General features: G+C 46.3%; 1 protein-coding gene across 2 annotated transcripts in view; it reads right to left on the bottom strand.

Annotated features, from left to right (window-relative positions):
* Nucleotides 1-18,511, bottom strand: part of grid1b (glutamate receptor, ionotropic, delta 1b) — a 618,013-nt gene extending 599,502 nt beyond the window's left edge. For both annotated transcript variants that reach the window (XM_085285493.1, XM_085285494.1), the window contains exon 1: nucleotides 18,033-18,511. In XM_085285493.1, coding sequence (XP_085141619.1) covers nucleotides 18,033-18,114 — 82 coding nt within the window. In that variant the 5' untranslated portion in view covers nucleotides 18,115-18,511. The remainder of the gene's footprint in view (nucleotides 1-18,032) is intronic.
* Between the last annotated feature and the right edge of the window lie 405 nt (nucleotides 18,512-18,916).

The raw sequence follows: 18,916 nt of genomic DNA, 5'->3' as shown, positions 1-18,916 counted from the left end.
CAGTTGATTTCAATCGTGTCCTTGAATCCGTCTCCTCACATACAAGCACAAGTTATCGAGTAATCAGACCACATATCTTAAAGACCTCAGTAGAGCTCTTCTCTCTCAGACTGTCGGTTTACTTGCGCTTCCTCTGTTTTTTTAAAAGTAAAATGGGAGGTAGAGCCTCCAGCTATCAAACCAGTAGCGGGGTCTGATAGTAGATATCAACAGCTGCTGCAGCTGAGAAAGACTTCAGGATCTGGGTGGAGTGTTTTACTGCACCACGCTCACGAGCCCCATCGTTGAGATGATGCATGCATTTCATTTTATTAAAAAGCCAATGGGGAAATCGTGGTGAGAAAATGAATAATAAACATGTATAAAATGAGCTTCTGTCCGGTTTTAAACATCTATGCGAGCGGATCGAGGGCAGAAATGGACCAATAGGCCTAGAGAGGGGCAGACGGGTAGACAAATGGACGGGCTGATGAAACTTTCCAGATTCTGTTTGGGAAATTTGTCACGCACAATTAAGAAATTCCTGCCTACGAGTGAGAATTCAATTTGCCAGACTGCTTGTGCTCATTCATCTCTCCGAGTATCCAAATGAACTCTGCTCAGCCTCACTGTGGATTTGAAGGCCTTCCTCGCAGGGGACGCTGTCTAGCTTCTGGGCTTGATCAATCAATCATCCACTTTTGAAATTGCAGTCAGTCGGGCGTTTTCAATTAAGAATGAGGCTTGTCAGAGACACGGTGGGGGGATTGATGTGAGGTTTATATTTCTGCTCGCAGCCACAGCAAACTGGTGAGCCTCAAACTTCAACAAGTTTAATTAATAATGAGTGCCAAGGGGAGAGGAGGTGGACTGTAGACCCACGGGTCTCTCTGTGAGCTCACAGTCAAACCTCCCAGGCTCTCTGCCACTGTCTGCTGCAAGGAAACTGGCACAATTAAAGGGCAAGTTCATCCAACAGGCTAAAACACACGACTCCCCCACTAAACACCAGCCACACCATTAGTATTTAGTATTATTTATTTATTTATTGTCATTGTCAAGAACAATGAAATTGCGTTTGGGGCTTCCATACAACCCCAAAAAAAGAAGAAAATAATAAATACCCCTTAAAACCCAAGTGTACATATTTAACCCAGTGTGACTCCAATGCAATAAGACAATCCTTAGCAATAATGTTCGTAGAAATTCAGACAAAGACCTGAGAAACATGACAAAATACAACAATGCAACCCATTCAATATTATTGTACTGTGAGATATGATATCAGATATGATAGTTATCTATTTAAGAAAGAGGGGGGGGGGGCAGGAGGGGGAAGAGAATAAAGATATGATGCACCAATGCAGACCAGTTCATTGCTATTAAGAAGTTGGATATGGTTATTGTCCGTGAGAGGGGGGCAGAGAGTTCAGGAGCCTCACAGCCTGTGGATACAGGCTGTTGGCCAGTCTGGATGTTCTGGCCTGTATAGACCTGTACCTTCTCCCTGAGGGCAGCAGATGGAAAAGGTGGCGCGCAGGGTGATGTTGGTCCCGCAGGATACTGTGCACCCTCCTCAGACAGCGAGTGGGGAAGATATTACTGATCTCTGGCAGACTTGTTCCAATAATTCTGCCAGCTTCTTTCACCACCCGCTGGAGTGCTTGCTGATCGGCCTTGGTGCAGCTGGGGAACCACACTAGAAATCCATACGTCAGAACGCTGCTGATGGCACAGTTGTAGAAGTTCAACATCAGAGATCTGGGAATGTGTGCGCTCCGCAGTCTCCTCAGGTAGTAGAGGCGCTGTTGGGCCTTCCGTACAACTGAGGTGATATGGTTGCCCCAGGACAGGTCCTCGGTCACAGTTACCCCCAAGAATTTAAAACTGCTCACCCTCTCCACCGCCTCACTGCCAATGAAGAGAGGCAGATGGTTGTTATGGCCCCTCTTCCGGAAATCTACAATGATCTCCTTGGTCTTTTTGGTGTTTAAGACCAAGTTATTGTTGTGGCACCATGACTCTAGTTGTTGCACCTCTGTCCTGTAGTTTGTCTCATCATTGTTGGATATAAGTCCGAGCACTGTGGTGTCATCTGCAAACTTAACAATGAGATTGGACGCGCAGGAGGAAATACAGTCATGGGTGAAGAGAGTGTATAGCAGAGGGCTCAGAACACACCCCTGAGGGGCACCGGTGTTGACCACAAGGGTGGAAGAGGTGTTCTTACCCACTCTGACACTCTGTCTACGGTTAGTGAGGAAGTCCACAATCCAGTTGCACAGAGAGGAGTTAAGTCCCAGTTGGTGGAGTTTGGGACGGAGTTTGTATGGCCGGATGGTATTAAAAGCCGAGCTGTAGTCTACAAAGAGGAGCCGTGCATAGGTGTTCCTGTGTTCCAAGTGCTTCAGTAATGTGTGCAGCACTGTGGCGATCGCATCCTCGGTTGACCGGTTCTCCCTGTATGCAAACTGGTGCGAGTCCAGGGATGGTGGAAAAGCAGCTCTGATGTGTTTAATGACCAGTCTCTCCAGGCATTTGGCGGGAATGGGGGTGAGTGCCACAGGTCTGAAATCGTTCAGACGTGTGACATTTGACTGTTTTGGGATGGGAACGATGGTTGCTGCTTTGAAACAGGATGGTACCAGTGAACAGGACAACGAGGTGTTATATATAGAGGTGAAGACGTCCGCCAGGTCCGCAGCACAGTCTTTTAGCACCCGACCCAGCACTCCATCCGGCCCGGCCGCCTTCCTGGTGTTAATGCTCCGGAACACACGCCTCAGCTCATGAGTGCTCAGGACCGGAGCAGGGTCGGTTGAGGGGAGAGGGGACAGGACAGGGTCGGTGTTCTCCCTATCAAAACGGGCATAAAAGAGATTTAGATCCTCAGCCAGAGTAGAACTGTCGGCTGAGGGTGATGGTGTTCTTCTTTTGTAGTCCGTGATAGCCCTGATGCCCTCCCAGACCTGCCTTGGGTTTGTGTTGTTCTCAAACCTGGCCTCGATACGCCTCCTGTGCTGCTGCTTGGCAGTCTTGATGCCTCTTCTCAGGTTGGCCCTGGCAGCACTGTATGCCTCCTGGTCCCCGGATTTGAAAGCGTTGTTCCTTGTTCGAATAAGTTGTTGAACTCCGTGTGTCATCCAGGGTGGATTATTAGGGAACACACGGAATCGTTTCCAAGGTCCCATTACAGTGATTTTTAGTTTTAGTGTCGTTATTTTCTTCTGTATTATCGGTTCTGCCATTGCTTAGCTAACATAAACGAATGCAAGTCGGTTAATAAAAAGCATAGCATTATTGAAGCACTGCAAATTATTTAATCCCAACAGCCCCAACCAACCAACCACATGATGTCACGTTCCACACTGACAGAAGATGGCGCTAAACGTGTTTTGAAACTTTAAGCTCTTCTTTCTTAAATCCAGCTTCACACCATGTCAGGTTATGAGAGCAGGGCTCAGTGGTGTAAATTAGCCTTGTGTCGCGTTTCATGTCCCCTTTAAAACCTCTGACTGATAAAGAAAACAGCGAACACGATCATCTGCCGGGGAGTTAGACAGCACCTAAACATTAGTGCAGACCAAACACTCGGTGAAGTGCAATCAATCTAAAGTCGAAGAAACACAACAAAGAGTTGAAGGCTGATTAATGAGCCTCAAAACTCTTTGATCCCAATTACAAAGGGCAGATTTTAGAGTTGCTGACTCGGCAGTTTTTGGTGGCAGAAAGTGGGGCTGACGCAGTAATAAGCAGCCGGGTGACTGAAGAGTGGAGCTTAAAGAGTAAAGTATGACCGCATGTTCTGAAGATTATTCACATATGTAGGCTTCTTCCTGTTAAAAGGGTGGTTTTCCTTCTCACTGTTGCCAACTGCCTACATAGCAGGTGGCAGCTGGGTTGACCATCTTCCGTGGGATTGTGCAGCTCAGTAAAGGAGGACCTCGGGGTTTCTCCGGCTGAGCTGGTCCTTGGTCAGCCTCTCCGTGTTCCTGGGGAGTTTTTGCCTGAGTGTTTCTGGGGACACAATAATGTGACGGACCAGCTGTGGAAGTGACAGAAACCAGCAGAGGATTCATCACTGCTGTGAGAAAAAGATGCAGGTGATGGGAGTTTTAATCAAGCTAACAGTAAATAGCTGTTAGCTCGTCACACTTCCACTGTGTTTCCTGAGTTTTGTTGGTTTTTTGGTTGATCATTTTCCCTTCAGAGAGTGTGGAGGGCAATGGTGGTAAAATGGGAGGTGCCCTGGGATTGATCAAGTCCAACAGATTGTTGCTTCTGGAATGGACCAATGATTGAAGCCTTTTTACGTTCCAGTTTACTAGAGAGTGACGAGAGGACAGCAAAGCAGGGAGAGTGTGAGGGAAGACACGCAGCAAAGGGCCGCTCGGCTGGTAGCTAGCGACTTTAACTACCTGCAAACAAATCAACACGTTCAATGCAAACTCCAGGGGAGCAGCTTGCTGCTCTGTTTAAGGCTCAGCTCCCTCTTTGTGACTTGATAACAGAAAGCAATCAGTTCAGGAATACACATTTTTCCCAAGCATAGCTGCTGCCAACTGATCTCCAGTCCTGTGTGGCCGAGGCCTTAGGAGGTACTAACCAGGGGATCCGTGGTTCAATCTCAGTCTTCCAGGCTGCATGTCCAAGTGTTCTTGGGCAAGATAACGAACGCCTTGTCTCAGATCTGTAACAGACTCAGCAGCTAGCATGTGGGGAAACGCAAGTTTAAAGGTGTGTGGGTCCAAGATGTGCTGATAACTTTTTAAAATTGGGAATCCAAGCAGCTGAGCCACATGTGAAACCAGAAAAGCTCCAAAGGCGCTCGAGTCTTTCATGTCTGCCGTTATAAGCCCCTGTTCAAACACAGACGTGCGCGCCGTTCAGCTCAGATGTTTCATTAAAGTTTGCTTTAACCGTCGCTGCACTGAGGCCTGAGATGTCACGGCTCCTGCTCATATTAAGTCGGCACCATTTCTATGAATCGCTCTGCAAGCACGTTTCAAGGCTGTGTGTCCTGAATCAGGACAATTGAAGACATTTGACATTTGTAAAGACACGATTTGAAGTTTCCACCAACCCTGATCCAAGTGTTCGGTTCACTACATCAGACTGAGGATATTCAACTTTAAATTATGACTGTTCACTAAACAGCTGTGCGGATTACTTTATTAATGAACAGGTGAATTGCATCTTACGGGTTATTTTCATCTCTCTCACAGCACAAACCTCCTCCAGTGTAACTCCACCCATCCTGTTTCCTGCTTCTTCGCCATGCTGTTCCCAACAAAAGCAAACATATGTCCTGCCATACATGCACCGCCTGCAAACTCTTTCGTCTGCCTACACTCGAGTCCTAAAACCGCAACAAAAGAGCCGTCGCATGTTTAACACCTGCTATAGTGAGTTGCACAAATCACCCCTGCAATCCGCACTCGTTTCAAAAATCCCGGCGTCCATCTGTCCTCACATACTCCACTTTAAATTGGAGGACAGCCTCTCTTTGGCAGGAGCTTCTTTCCTTCTGCCTTGGCGGTCCGCCTGGTGAGACAAAACTGTGCAGACTGAAAGCAAATTTGTCTCCTGGGACAATAAAGATTTTATATACATGACTGTCAGGTGAATGCAGTCTAAGAACAAATGCATTTTAATCTGACAGGCTTGCTGTTCCAGCAACAATCTGGCCTCTGCAAGCTTTAATGAGGAATGACGATTATAATCGAGACATGACGCTCACGATACCATCTCACATGCATGAAAGCTGGGTATCGACCAGTATTACATAAATGCCTTAAAAACGTGCTGTCACAGTATTTCTTGGCATTTAAACCACAGTTTATTGATATCCATTTGCTCCACAGAACGGCTTACAAACTTTGTTGCATTATTGAATTTTATGAATAAGCTGAACGGTTAATAAAGGCCACAGAAATGTGGGAATCCTGTTTAAGTTGGAAAATTAATGTGTGGCTTGGCTGACCTTTCCAGCATATTTGCAAACATTTCTACGCCACGTACAAGGTGGGAACTTCACACCAGCCAGCAGCCAAAAACCATTTATTCACCACTGATGCAAAAACAATGTATTGGAGCGGCTAAGTTTATCAAGCCCCCGCCTCTCGCTGGCAGGTAATCAACCAGGAGTCCAGGGCTGCGAGTCCCAGAGCTCAAGCTGGGTGGGAAAAAAAATATATATATATACCAGAAAAAGCAGCTGCTTTATTTGGGGATTTAGCAGCTTCTGAGAGCTGGGACCATAAAGTCTGGCTTCTTGCTTGACCTATTAATCTCAGAAAGGCTTTATAGCGGCTGGGACTCTCACTGGGTCACCACATTCTCAGATTTTATTTCCCACCACCTGCTGCCAGCAAATAGATTTTATTTAGAAGAACATTTCCCTCCAATTATTTATGCATTGCATTTGTAGCAAGAAGGCAAATGATTGACAGCAACGTCAAAAGAGGAAAAAGTGAAGCAGTGTAACCGTCTCCATCATCTACACACATTTTACTCCAAAGTTAAAACTTTCAGTGAAGCTTCTTTAAGACAGGGGAACGACGTGGAGCCGAGAGGCTCATTTTTCAGTTTGGTGAGCAGCACAAGAGATGAAATAATTATTTGATTTTTATATTAAAGTTAAAACAAACAAACAAACAAAAAAAAAAAACAGACACTAGAGCCAAGTGGGAAAATATGCAAGCATGTATTTCTCTTTTTCAGGGCAGTAATTACACTTTATGATTGTGGATGAGGATTTTCAACTCTCGTCTTTGTTTGTGCTTTTCTCTACACAATATACAAATAAAATACAGTTTTCAGACTAAACTGCAGCAAACTGAAGATAAATCATTAGAATGAACGCTCATTAACCAGGTAGGAGGAGGGGGGCTGTTCTTATTTTTAGATCTTTACCAGTACTTGGTTTAATCCAACCTTTACGGATCCTCCAAAGTCCTCCAACACACACACACACACACACACACACACACACACACACACACACCTGGAAACAAAACTCAAGGAGATGGCAGAAAGCACAAGAGAAGACTCCACAGAGACGGCACAGGTGATCTCAGTTTAGACGGTAACCGGAAAGGTAACAAACGTAAAAATCAAAACGAAGCCACGTGAGGGTCTAACATTCAAAACAACACAGGAAGTGATGTAAAGACTAAGAGGGAAAACAACAGGAAACATTCACAATCACATGGACGAGGCTGAGCCCACCCAGTCTGCAAAAAAACATTTCTGCAGATATTTCAGTTCACGTTCAACTTTCTGACACCAGACAGTGACTGTGAGGGAAACCTGGGGGGAAATCCACAGTGTCCGACTGATATATGTGTGATTCATGACACCTCCACCCTGCCTTTGCAAGTCTATCAACGCATGAGCGTGTCAGTATGTCTACGAGCACTCACACCATAGACAGCTTGTGTGTAACACTGAGGCCTAAATAAAAAGGGATGAGAATGAGAATCTGTGTTACGCTGATTGACTGCTTGGTGCTTGTATACTTTGTATTATGTATTGACATCCTGATGCAGGCTGCGTGGAAAGGATTAGCTGAAGGAAAGAAACAAAATGCAGAGGGCTTCAGGTCTGTTCAGGAAAACACTCGTACAGCTGCCTCCCTCTCAGCACCAAGGACAGCTCCTGTGACTGCAGGCTGGCTCACACATGAGATTTCCTCACATTAGCTTCTCAACATCCACCAGAGTGCCAGCAAATCACTTTGAGTGGGGTTAGGGTTAGGCAGCATTTTAGCCACATGTTAAAGTAGATTTCCACTGAGCTTTGCCCAACAGGTCAATACTCCACATAAAAAGGAAGCAAATATAACCCCGACCTGTTACTGAAAACGTGGATGTTGAAGACTGACGTCCATTTACTGTGAAAATCAGGACTCCTATAGATCATTTACTGTCCTGACAGCCTGCATCAACAACAGCAACTAATAAATGAATATAAATATATAGAGATGCTGTCAGTCATGGTGCTGCCACAGTGGGACTTTTATGACAGTATCAAGACGCCGCTGGCTTCGGTCTACCTTTGCCGGCTCTGATTTCTGTCGTCCATTAATCAGCGGAAGAGGCCGATGTCGGCACCCACAGTCATTGCAATTACACTCATTCCTTTCATCACCCTCATACAGGAAAATCCAATCCTATTAAAGGTTTAATAAGTGGTAATACAAAAGGTGCCATTTATCTTTCCAGTAGCCCATGTGGCAAATCCCTGGTAGGCTAAACTACAGGGAAATAAAACATACGTGGCAGAACACTCGACTGTTATTACATGCAAGAGTGCAAATTATTCTTTACATTGTCCTCCAGCCTCCCTCAGCGAGAGGTGGTGTGGTGGATCCTGCCCTCACCAGGATGCTAATGACAAACAGGACTCTACAATAACCGGTTTAATAAAGCCTAGTGCTGGATGCTAATACTGTACATGTTTGTGTGACTGTGGAGCTCATTAAATACAATTTGGATGACTATGTTATGTGGATATATTGTGCTGAAGTATTCTTATACTCACGTGTAATTACAGAACAGGTGAAATTAACTGGGATGAGGAAAGCAGGCAAAAGAAGAACGAGCAACAATACAAGTCCTTCAAAGAAATGTCAGGGAAAGAAACACAAACGGCTAAAATGATTCATGCTGAGCTCAAACTTCCAAACAAACCTGGTAGGTTGATAACAAATTTTGAAATTCAAAACTTGAACCAAAACCAATATATTTAACCTAGAAAGACCACTAATACCATCAAGTCTTTAAATAGTGGAAATGTTCTAATTAAAACAAACCAACATGTTGCTCCATCCTCTGTCAGCGCCATTTAAATCTGCCTGAGGTGAAACTAAACTTTAGTTTGGGTCAAAGGTCGCACACAGTTAGTCTGTAAGCTAGCAAACACCACATCTTAGGGGCAGGTACAAAATAAAACTGACTACAGACCACGGGAGAAAATCATGAAGAATTATTCATGAAACAAAGTGACTGAGAAGCCGAACCTCAAAGAAGGACCGAGTAGTTATGCTGTCAGTGATTGGCTTTTTGAACACACGTTGGCAAGACAACTGGCAGGAAACAGAACAATGACAGAAGTCACGGTGAAATGCATGAAGGTGGACGTTTATGAAATAAAACAGGAAATGGATTCAAACCCAAGACAAGCATAGACGTATAGGAGCGATGCAAACGACGACAGATTAGAGAAGAAAATGTGACAAAGCTGAACTCGTCCTGCTGCTCTCTGTACTTCAGTACCACTGAAGAGGAAAAGCTCCATTTAGCAGGTTTGCATCAATAATGGCAACAAAAACAGAAGCTACATGCCAATCAAGGTCAGGTGATGCGGAGAATTAGTCTTCACATCCGCTCTGTGGAAACTGGATATTATTCTGATCCTGGACACAGTGGAAGTGAAATGAATAATGTGGAGGTTTAAACACAAAGCAGCACAACGAGAAGATTTATAGCAACCAGGAGTTTGGGTGACATTTCCCCAGAGTCCAATGGAGGATGCAGCGGAGCTATTATCATAATTAAACATCCAAATAAGCGGCGCTGCAGCACCGTGACCTTCAGGCGTACAAGGGGAAAACAAAACTGTCCCAGCAGCCCAGCTCCTCCTGCCTGTGAGCACAGAGCATGTTCTCACAGTCAGACATCAGCGGCTGAAGCTCGACTCAATCCTCAGCCTCAAACCCAAAGTTTCACCTGACATGTGAAGCACTGAGCTCCTCTTCCTCATGTTCAACAGCCAATGAAACATGCACGTGTGCAGATTAGCTTTGGCTATCATAACAGACAGTCATATACACGAGATCAGTTCTGCTGTGGAGACAATATGGCATATATTAAGATCCACCGAGCTGCTGCAGCTGGAAGAGCCTGTTAAACATCAGCGAGCAGCAGCATCTAATACAAGAAATCCAACACGAGAAGCTTCAAATTAAACCAGAAGTCCTGACGGACCGTGTAAACTGGTAACATGTTGTAATGTACCGATGCGTCAAAGCTTCAGTGTCTCAAAACAAAGCAATCATTGGGCCACGCTTGGAATTTAAAAAGATGCATCTGCAGGACGGGGTTCTAAAATCCATCTCTGCCAAGAGCTACCCAAGCAGAGCCTGTGCACGTGTGCACGTGACTTCAGTTTAGCCAGAGTTTAAAAAAAAAGTAAATGCCAAATAAAAGACTCCAAATACATTTACAGAAAAAGGAGGAAACATTGTGCATTGTGTGCAGCCTCCTTACTCGAAGAAATTTCATCTATTTGAACATTTTTAAAAGGAAAAAGCTCAAGTGTTTGTTTGTTTCCCATCCTGGTTTATTTTTGTTGTTTTGCTTTCAGGCCGTCTGTGTTTTCCTTCTAATTGTCCTGTAGTTACTCAATTGAAAACATTATTTGTCCTCCCAAAGGCCAATTTCAGACAAGTAGGTTTGAAAACAACAAAGCATCTGACCAACAACAGCCAAACTGAATTATTCAAAACAGAATTTAAACTGGGGAATAAGAACACCGATACTGTAAATGGGCACAACATTTTAAACCTTTATTCACATCAAACCAAGCAATCAACATTTCTCCTAACCGCCCCATCAAAAGCACCATTACCAACAACAATACTGGTTTGGGTGATAAACATGACCAGAGACCAAAGTCTAGCTTGAACCGTGATGTTCATGTCTGAAGTGAGGAGCAGCGAGGAGAGGGCACAGGAAGGAGTGTGAGGATGAAGGAGGTCTGACAGGAGAAGATCAGTGAGAACTTTGAAGATAAGAAGCAAAATCTAGTATTGGATACGTGGAGGAATCAGGAGCCAATGAAGGTGGATGACACTGGATGTAACCTGCTGCAGAGTTCTACGATTTGGAGGATTTTTTGGGAGAGCAGAGAGAATGGCACTACAATAATCCAAACACAAGGTGAGAGCATGAACCAGGATCGAGTGCTGTGTTGACGAAGAAAAGGGCAAAGTCTAGAAATCGAATCTGCGGCGCTACAGATTCTGATGAGGGTGGTGAAGAAAAGAGCATTGCCCAAGATGACTCCAAGACTTTTGACACAAGTGCGGACCTAACAACCGGTTCAACAAAGGGGCGCATGATGTTTTAATGTCTGACTTGTTTAAATTAAATTTTCAGTCGGCTACTTTCACGAGGGGAGCTTCTTCTGTCAGTCGCCTGAATCACACACCAGAGTCAGGTGGAATGACCTTTATTTTTTTGAGGCATCTCAGGACAATCACATAGACAGTGTATGAGATGGATGTAGCCACGGTGACGTCACCCACGGGTTCCTGATGCCCGTTAGTCTCAAGACTCAACGTTTTCACCACCTCGATGTTTTAAAGATGGACTGGTGCACGCTCATTAATGAGCATTTCCTGCTGAATCCTCCTGTCTGACTCTCAGGATGACTTTGCAGAGTCTGGACTTAATATTTCATTCAAAGTGACGTCAAGCGTTAGTCTGAGCCCATGAAGTCATCAGGAGCGTGTTTACCGAGTTCACCGTGAAAGGAGCTGCTTCTGGGAGCCCACTCTGGTACGTCGTGTGGAATCATGAGCACTACTTTGAATTGGCTCCGGCAGCCACATCAGAGCTGGCATGCAAAGCAGCCGCGCTGGGCGTATTCCCGAGGTAAAACAGGCTAAACACAGAAAAGACTAAATGCCGACAATGTGAGGTTAATGTGAGAGATTAACCTTCGAATTCAAAGCAGCGAGTAACAGACAATGCTACATTTTGCTACCATCATCATATTTTAGTTACATGTTCAGATTTGCAGAATTAACAGCAAAGAACAGGGCTGTGGACGTGTCGATGAAGAACAGTGATACACACGTGTTCATCAGCACATCTCACTTAAACACTGAGCGGCCATGTGGGTGAAACAGTCAAGTTTAAAGCGAATGGTTCTCCGTCCTGGGAAACAAACTCAATTTTGAAACTGAGTTAGCGTGCTGAGGATCAGTCGCATGTAGAGACAATCACGAGTCTGCACAGCAGCTTAAAACGGACCAAAAATAATGAAAGAAACATCAGCAGCAGCTTTCAGAACCCTGTTATTAGTCGAGCCGGCTCCTTTTCCAGGTTGTTCCTGCCGGCCTGCCCACACAGTCGCTTCTCCTCCTCTGTTTGTCACAGAGAATCTGAAGCAACACTAACGTTTCTCTGCAGAGTATTTTAATGCCCTCGCAGGGTCAAGCACTCTGCTGCAAGCCACGTTCATTCAGTCCGCAAAGTGAGGCTGCTGCATTATGTGAGAGACGCCTGCTCCTTGTTCAGTGTGTGTGTTGTGTGTGCAGGTGGTGGAGGTAAATGGCCTGGCTAAGCCTTCACTGAGACAGTGCGGGAAGCCTTTTGCGTTGTTCCCTAACTGGGTTAGTTTATCTTATTTAGCGGTGGGGCAAGAAAAGGCCGCAGCTGTTCATTCGCGTTGCCAGCCTCAACAGATTGGATTCTTGCAGTTCGAGATCGCCTTTCCAAAGCCGGGCGACGGATGAGCACGGCTCTCTTCCTGCTAGCCGCCACACTGATGCCGTAAATCATCCCGAGTCAGCTGCCTGGCTCGTGGGATGGGGTAATCTCTCCTCCTCAGGCTCCTTATAAAAAGTGACTTGTTATCCGTTTGGCCTGAGGGGCGTTTAGAGGACCTTCAGATCTGGAAAACAGCCCACAGGGAACAGGAAGAGCTACAACCTGAGTCCAGCAGCATCAGGGAATGAAGGCAGACACCGACAATAGGAGCTTGCATCTATAACGTCTTTTACATGACAACGTCTGTATCGTATTCACAGCTGCTGAAGACTGTCACAAAAAAGAAATGGCTGTGAGCAAGCATTAAAAACCTCAAAGTAAAGTATGACCGCATCCCTGATTTCACACAACGACCAGTTTAAAAAACCACTACAATGAAATACCACCAGATATAAAGATGTGTTTTATGACGAGACTGAAAAACAGACAGTGGTGGGTACACGCTCTCCGCACCAAGCAGATGATAATATGGTCTAACTGGTGTTTAAGCAGGTGACCGTAACAAAGGTGTCGCCTCAAATCTGCGAGGAGTTGAGAATCGGAAAATATTGGAATGGAAAAACAAAATGAAGCCACCTGCACGAGCTTCTGCTGCTAAAAGCAACACAAGAGGAAGAAACGGCACCTGTCCAGTGATGACCTCTGAGAAAGCACCATGTGACAGTGAGAAGAAAAAGGAACCCATTTCAACAGGAATGAACCAATAACAGGACGAGTCTCTGCGAGGATGGCGATCCACTCATCAGCTGTGAAGATGAGCGGGAAAGAAGGAGCCAAGAAAAGCACGTTGAAGCCTTCACTTCAGTTTGAATGCGTGCAGCGACCCTCCGCTGGGGGAACGTGGGTCTTTACAAACCTAAACTGATGATTTGTGCTCTGCTGCGCTGAAACAGGAACTCCGAAGCTGGCCTGAAATGTTATTGTGAGCTGCAGCGTTTCAAATTTCCCTTCAGCGGAACGAAGATATCTTTTATCTATTAAACATAAACATATGGGATATGCTGAGCTTCTCTCTGTTGCAGAGTGAGCTGAACGAATGTATTTGTCGAGTTTTGTCAGACACAAATGTTTGTCATGTTTCCTACAAACAACAGCTCGATATTGTCTCAACATGGCTGATTCATCGGTCTGCAGGCGCGTCTGCGGAGGTTTGACAACCTGATATTTTGTCTCTTTTCATAATGATTTCACCTTCCTCTCCTCTGAACAGAGATGTTTGCATGAGCCCCCTGAGAGCAGCCATCATGTCAGGACTGTAGCTCGCCGACAGCTTGATGTCTGATATTTAATTAAAGGCCAACATTAATTCCAGCCCCATCCCCACCTGTTTGCAGCTCCTGCCCCTGACCTCCAATCAGACAAACTGATGTTCCTTGACCACAGCTTTCCTTCCCAGGCAGCTGTTTTCACTGATTTTGTGCACATTCAACCAAAGAGGAAGAAGGGCGGGGCTAATTAGAGACGCCAGCTGCTGATGGGAGGAGATGACGAAAACCTGCCCGGCCTCGGACCTCACAGAGCAGGATTTTACTGCACAAATGCCCACGGACACATTAAGTGGGTCAAAGGCTGAAGCAGGTTGAGTGAAGGCCACAAACCTTCACGTTTTCATCCAAATCGGCTTTTTCACAGATCAACCCTCCGTCCTGCGACACCCTCTGCCTGCCACTGAGCCACTACAGGCAGCAGCAGAGAGGAAGGGACAAACAAACCGGGATATGTCACCGACGATAAGCAGCGCGGCCGGACGAGACAGATGCTCGGGCAGGGGTTTCAGGGGCCGACAGTGGAACATGTCACATCTGATCTAGGTTCAGCTCTGCTGCCAAGCCAGACTGTCAGTAGGTTCGGGGAACGACGGAAGCCGAGTGACACAATCAGACAAAGTGTCTGCATCTACAAGGATGAGGCCAATCTGTCTTTACTGTATATTTATCCATGTACACATTTTTGCACATTTAAGGGTCTTTGATGTGTAAACAAGCTGTTGTATGGAAGCCCCAAACGCAATTTCATTGTTCTTGACAATGACAATAAATAAATAAATACTAAATACTAACAACGATCATTTTTCACGCTGGGATTATGATTTGCAATGAGACATTTTGAGCCATCAAATACACTGCGATCAATAGCAGACACAAGTGACAACAGCCTCTGACTCGTCGATGATTGCAACATCATGTTGAGTCACACTTTTTGAAGGGTCTCTTAATTAAGGGGAAAAGTGGAAACACAGCACGTCCTCACCTCAGAAACAGGAGCTTCAGCGCATGGCTAACATCATTCTGTCTTACTCTCTTCCTCCTTGTTGTTCTTTATTATTAGAATTTATAGAAATAAAAATAAACACTAATAGCATTTTTAAAAAACAAAATCATATATCAAGCTTCACCAAAAGCATCTTTCTTTGTTTTATTTATGTGAATTTCCTCAAATAATCGCACATAACTTATAATCTGTGGCATTTCTTCCATATTGGACACAAAGCGGGTGCTGTGGGGTTAGTGACCCTCCACTGGTGCTTATAACCCACTTAAGTCTACGTGGTTTCAAACGGGACCTGATGCTGGGGAGTGGATATAAGAGCCAGAGTGCCAGAGCCTCCCTCTGATTCAAATCCAACTCTTAGTGATTCCTGGTTGAAACATCTGTAAGAGTCCAAAGTTTCTGCAGTGTGAAGCCGTCACTCTCTTCACTCTCCATGACACCTCCACCTGCCTTTCAACTCTTCCCCCTACACACCGACTTGGCCATAAACGCTCCCAGATCAACCAACGTTAAAGTCTTCTCTGATTTAAAAAGAAAACGACAAGAAGAATAATGAGAATAATTTTGCAAAACAAACCCAGGTGCAGCCGACTGTCTGGTGTGAAAAATCCCAAAATAGCTTTAATTAAACTTACAGAAAGGAGCTCACAAAACAGGAAACGCAGGATCAGCCAAAGCATCCAACACACGGTGCAACTACAATCAAATCAGGTGAGACGAGGCTCTGTATGAACCCACACAGGGCTGAGGAAGCACAGGTGGAAACAGTTAGGGTGGGAAAGACTATTATAAAGCCAGGAAATGAAACAGGAAGTCAATGAAGAGTTACACAAGAAATACTTTCAAAATAAAACAGGAAACCAGGGATTAACCAAAACTTTAAGTTTTAAGTAAACCAGACACCACAATTGCCTCTTCATGGCAATAAAAGAAGAGCATCACTGGTTCTCTGGATGAACGACAAAACCGAGTGTAGTCGTATGAAAGCTAAAGAACTCTAAGCCTTTAAACACTGTGCCACCAGGAAGCCTCGTAGCACCAGGCAGGAAGGTTTTATATAAAACTGTGGCAGAATAAATAAACCCACAGACGATCAATAACTGTGCCGACGCTTGTGCAGGGATCAAGGAGGATTTTCTGATATATTTTAATGCATATGATTTGTTTTAGCAGGCAGGCGGGGGCCGAGCCTGCAGAAAACTCAGAGAATCTGGTTTGAGGAGTACAGTACACGCACATCCTGGTCAACAAAGAATCCTCACGTATCTGTGAAGCAGAATCTGCAGGGCTCCACCACCAAGACCAACACCACAGGTATGGACACGCAACAATACACCAGAGGTTGCAGGCGAGATTTGCACTTACAAGTTGCAACATTTATTTTCATTTTTCTGTCGGCTGGACACGAGCTCCTCCTCGCGTGGAGAGAACACTGAGCTTCTTTCTACCTGCAGCTCTGACATCTCTAAACTCTTATGGCTTCTATTTTTCTTCGTTTAGCTCCCAAATTTGCTCATAAATAACACCAGCAGCACCAGCTGCATGTTCACGCCTGCTCTGACTGGCATCACCCCCCACCCCCTCATCCTACCCCTGATTTGTTGCATTTACTGTTCTGTGTTGTGGATAATCTGGTATCACTGTTCTCTCTTGTTGCCATGAGCCGAGTGAATCCAGATTTTCTCCCGAGGGACAGTGAAGTAGCCATCCATCTGTGCAGCCCTCCATCTACACTCTGAGATTCATTCTGTGGCGAACGAGGAGCTGCTGAAAAATGGCCAACAACAGGTTTTAATTCCTCCAAGTGTCATCTGTGCATGTACAAATAAGGACGAAGCCAAACCTAAAGAGCTGGCACACAAAGCAATCTGCCAGACGAGCCATCTCCATCTCAGTGCTGAAACAAAGACTCACCTCATGTTACTGGTGTGTGTGTGTGTGTGTGTGTGTGTGTGTGTGTGTGTGTGTGTGTGTGTGTGTGTGTGTGTGTGTGTGTGTGTGTGTGTGTGTGCTGATGTTTTCATCACAGCAGGAATGACATTTTAGTTTTCTCTTAATGGAGATGCAACGTTTCAGAAGCAACATGTCATAGAGTCAAGTAGGAAGTGCATTCATTTGAGACTCAATAGCTCTAACACCCCCCCCCTCCCCCACCACCACACACACGCAGAGAGAGACCACCACCAACCCCTGCTCTTTCTACAACCTCCAACCACATCCGCTTCTCTCTCTCTTCCCTCTCCTGGCTCCAACCATGAGGCCACCGCAGTGCTGCTGCCGGCCCTGTTCGATGGCCGAAGCTGCAGGAGAGACCTGATTACTCTTATTTATTTATTTAATATTTGAAATTTCTCCTTTTCTAAACTGGTTTGCAGGCGTGCTGCATCCAACCACCTCAAGGCCGAGCGGAGCCTCTGAGTGGAATTAGTGCAAACTGGGGAGTTTAAGTGAGAAGTGCGTGATTGCTGTGAGTTTGCGTGTCAGCCTTCCCCCTCTCACTGACTTCACTGCATCCTCCCTCAATTCTTTCGACTAAAAACAGAAAGAAAAAAAAGTGTCTTGACTAGAATCTCCGGATTATCATATCAAGAAGGACGCACGAGCAGAGAGCGGCGCTCACAGCCCGAACAGTCGGTGTTTGTCCCCTTTGTCATCTCTTCCCCTAGCGCTTTATTAACATTTCACTCACGTCCAATTCAAAGTTCAGGCTTATAGATGAGGGGAGGCGAGGGAGTGGGGAGAGGGGTGAAGGAGGAAGAAGGGGAGAGGGAGGCGGATGGGTGAAACTAAACCCTCCAAACACCCACGTCGGGCCAGATTCTCCTGCCAGCCTCAGATTTGGGGGTTTTTTTTACGCATCCTTCTCTGGGAAGGATGGAGGGGTTGTGGATGAGATGCAGGGGTGGTGGGATGGCGCGGCGCAACACTTTGCGGGCACTTCTAGCAGGTCTGCGCTGCGTGGGTCTGAGGCTGGATGCAACAGCCCCCCCCCCCCCCCCCCCTCCCTACAGTTACCCTGGCACGAATCGGAACGATAATCAGCTGTGAGGTCGAGTCCCTTTTCGCCGGAGAAGAAGAGGCTGACTGGCTGAAAATCGGCACCGAAAACTCAGCACTGAAATTCTTCAGCGACTCAACTTAAAACAGCAAATTTCCCTTCGTGCGTGGAGCCGTGGGCACGGCTCTGCCTGCAGCAGGAGAGGCGCCCCGGCCGGTTCTTACCGATGTGAATGATGGAGTCGGCGCTCACAGTGTTGCATTGCAATATCCACAGGGAATGAAATAACAATATCAGCGTTTCCATCTCCAGCGTGAGCCAAAGGGGCGCATCCACGGATCCACCTCGCTTTATGCTTCTTATTGTCTTTCTCTGTTTTTCTCCAGCGGTGCTGCCGAGCAAATCCAAAATAAGCGTCGGTGCGTAAAAGCGGCAGCGGCGCCAGAAGCAGCAGCGGCGGCAGCGGCAGCAGCGAGGAGCAGTGCTGAGTGAAATCAGCAGCAAGTACTCGTCAAAACGTCCAAGAAGAAAAACCCAAATCCAAAAAGAGCAAACTGTTGGCCGAAGTCGAGAGAAAGAAGACGTAGAAGCTCCCGCGGCTCCGGAGAGAAAGCAACCCGGGTGAGCGAGAAGGGGAGAGGGGAAGGATGAGAGAAGACACGGGGGTTGGATTCAGAGGTTGAGATCCGCCGGACGAGCAGCTCTGACTCTCTACCTCCGAGTATGAGACATAACACACTGCAAACTGCGGAGGAGGAGGGACGCTCTCTCTCTCTCCCCCTCCCTCTCTCTCGCTCTCTCTCGGTCCTTCTCTCCTCTCCTCCGACCCACGTGACTGCGGAGCCTCTATCTACGGCGCTGTAAGCCCGACCGGAGAAAAGAGAGGCGAGGGCTGGAGATGGATATGGAGGGATGGATGAGAGCGCAGCGCGAAGGAGACGTGCGGAGGTGGTGGCGCCCTGGACTCTGGCTTGGTGGCAAGTGGGCTCGTGACTCGTGGGTCGCTTTTATTTGTCTTTACCGAGTGGAGCCGGTGATGAACTCGAGACAGCCCGGCGCGCTTATCCCTCCGTCCGGAGTTCACGGACACTCCGCGGCCGCTGCGGTG

This window comes from Mchenga conophoros, linkage group LG8 (assembly GCF_057382185.1).
Source record: "Mchenga conophoros isolate Kocher_MC1m ecotype Shallow Benthic linkage group LG8, M_conophoros_male_GT1.1, whole genome shotgun sequence".
Classification (NCBI taxonomy): Eukaryota; Metazoa; Chordata; class Actinopteri; order Cichliformes; family Cichlidae; genus Mchenga; species Mchenga conophoros.
This window is presented reverse-complemented; position numbering and strand designations above follow the sequence as displayed.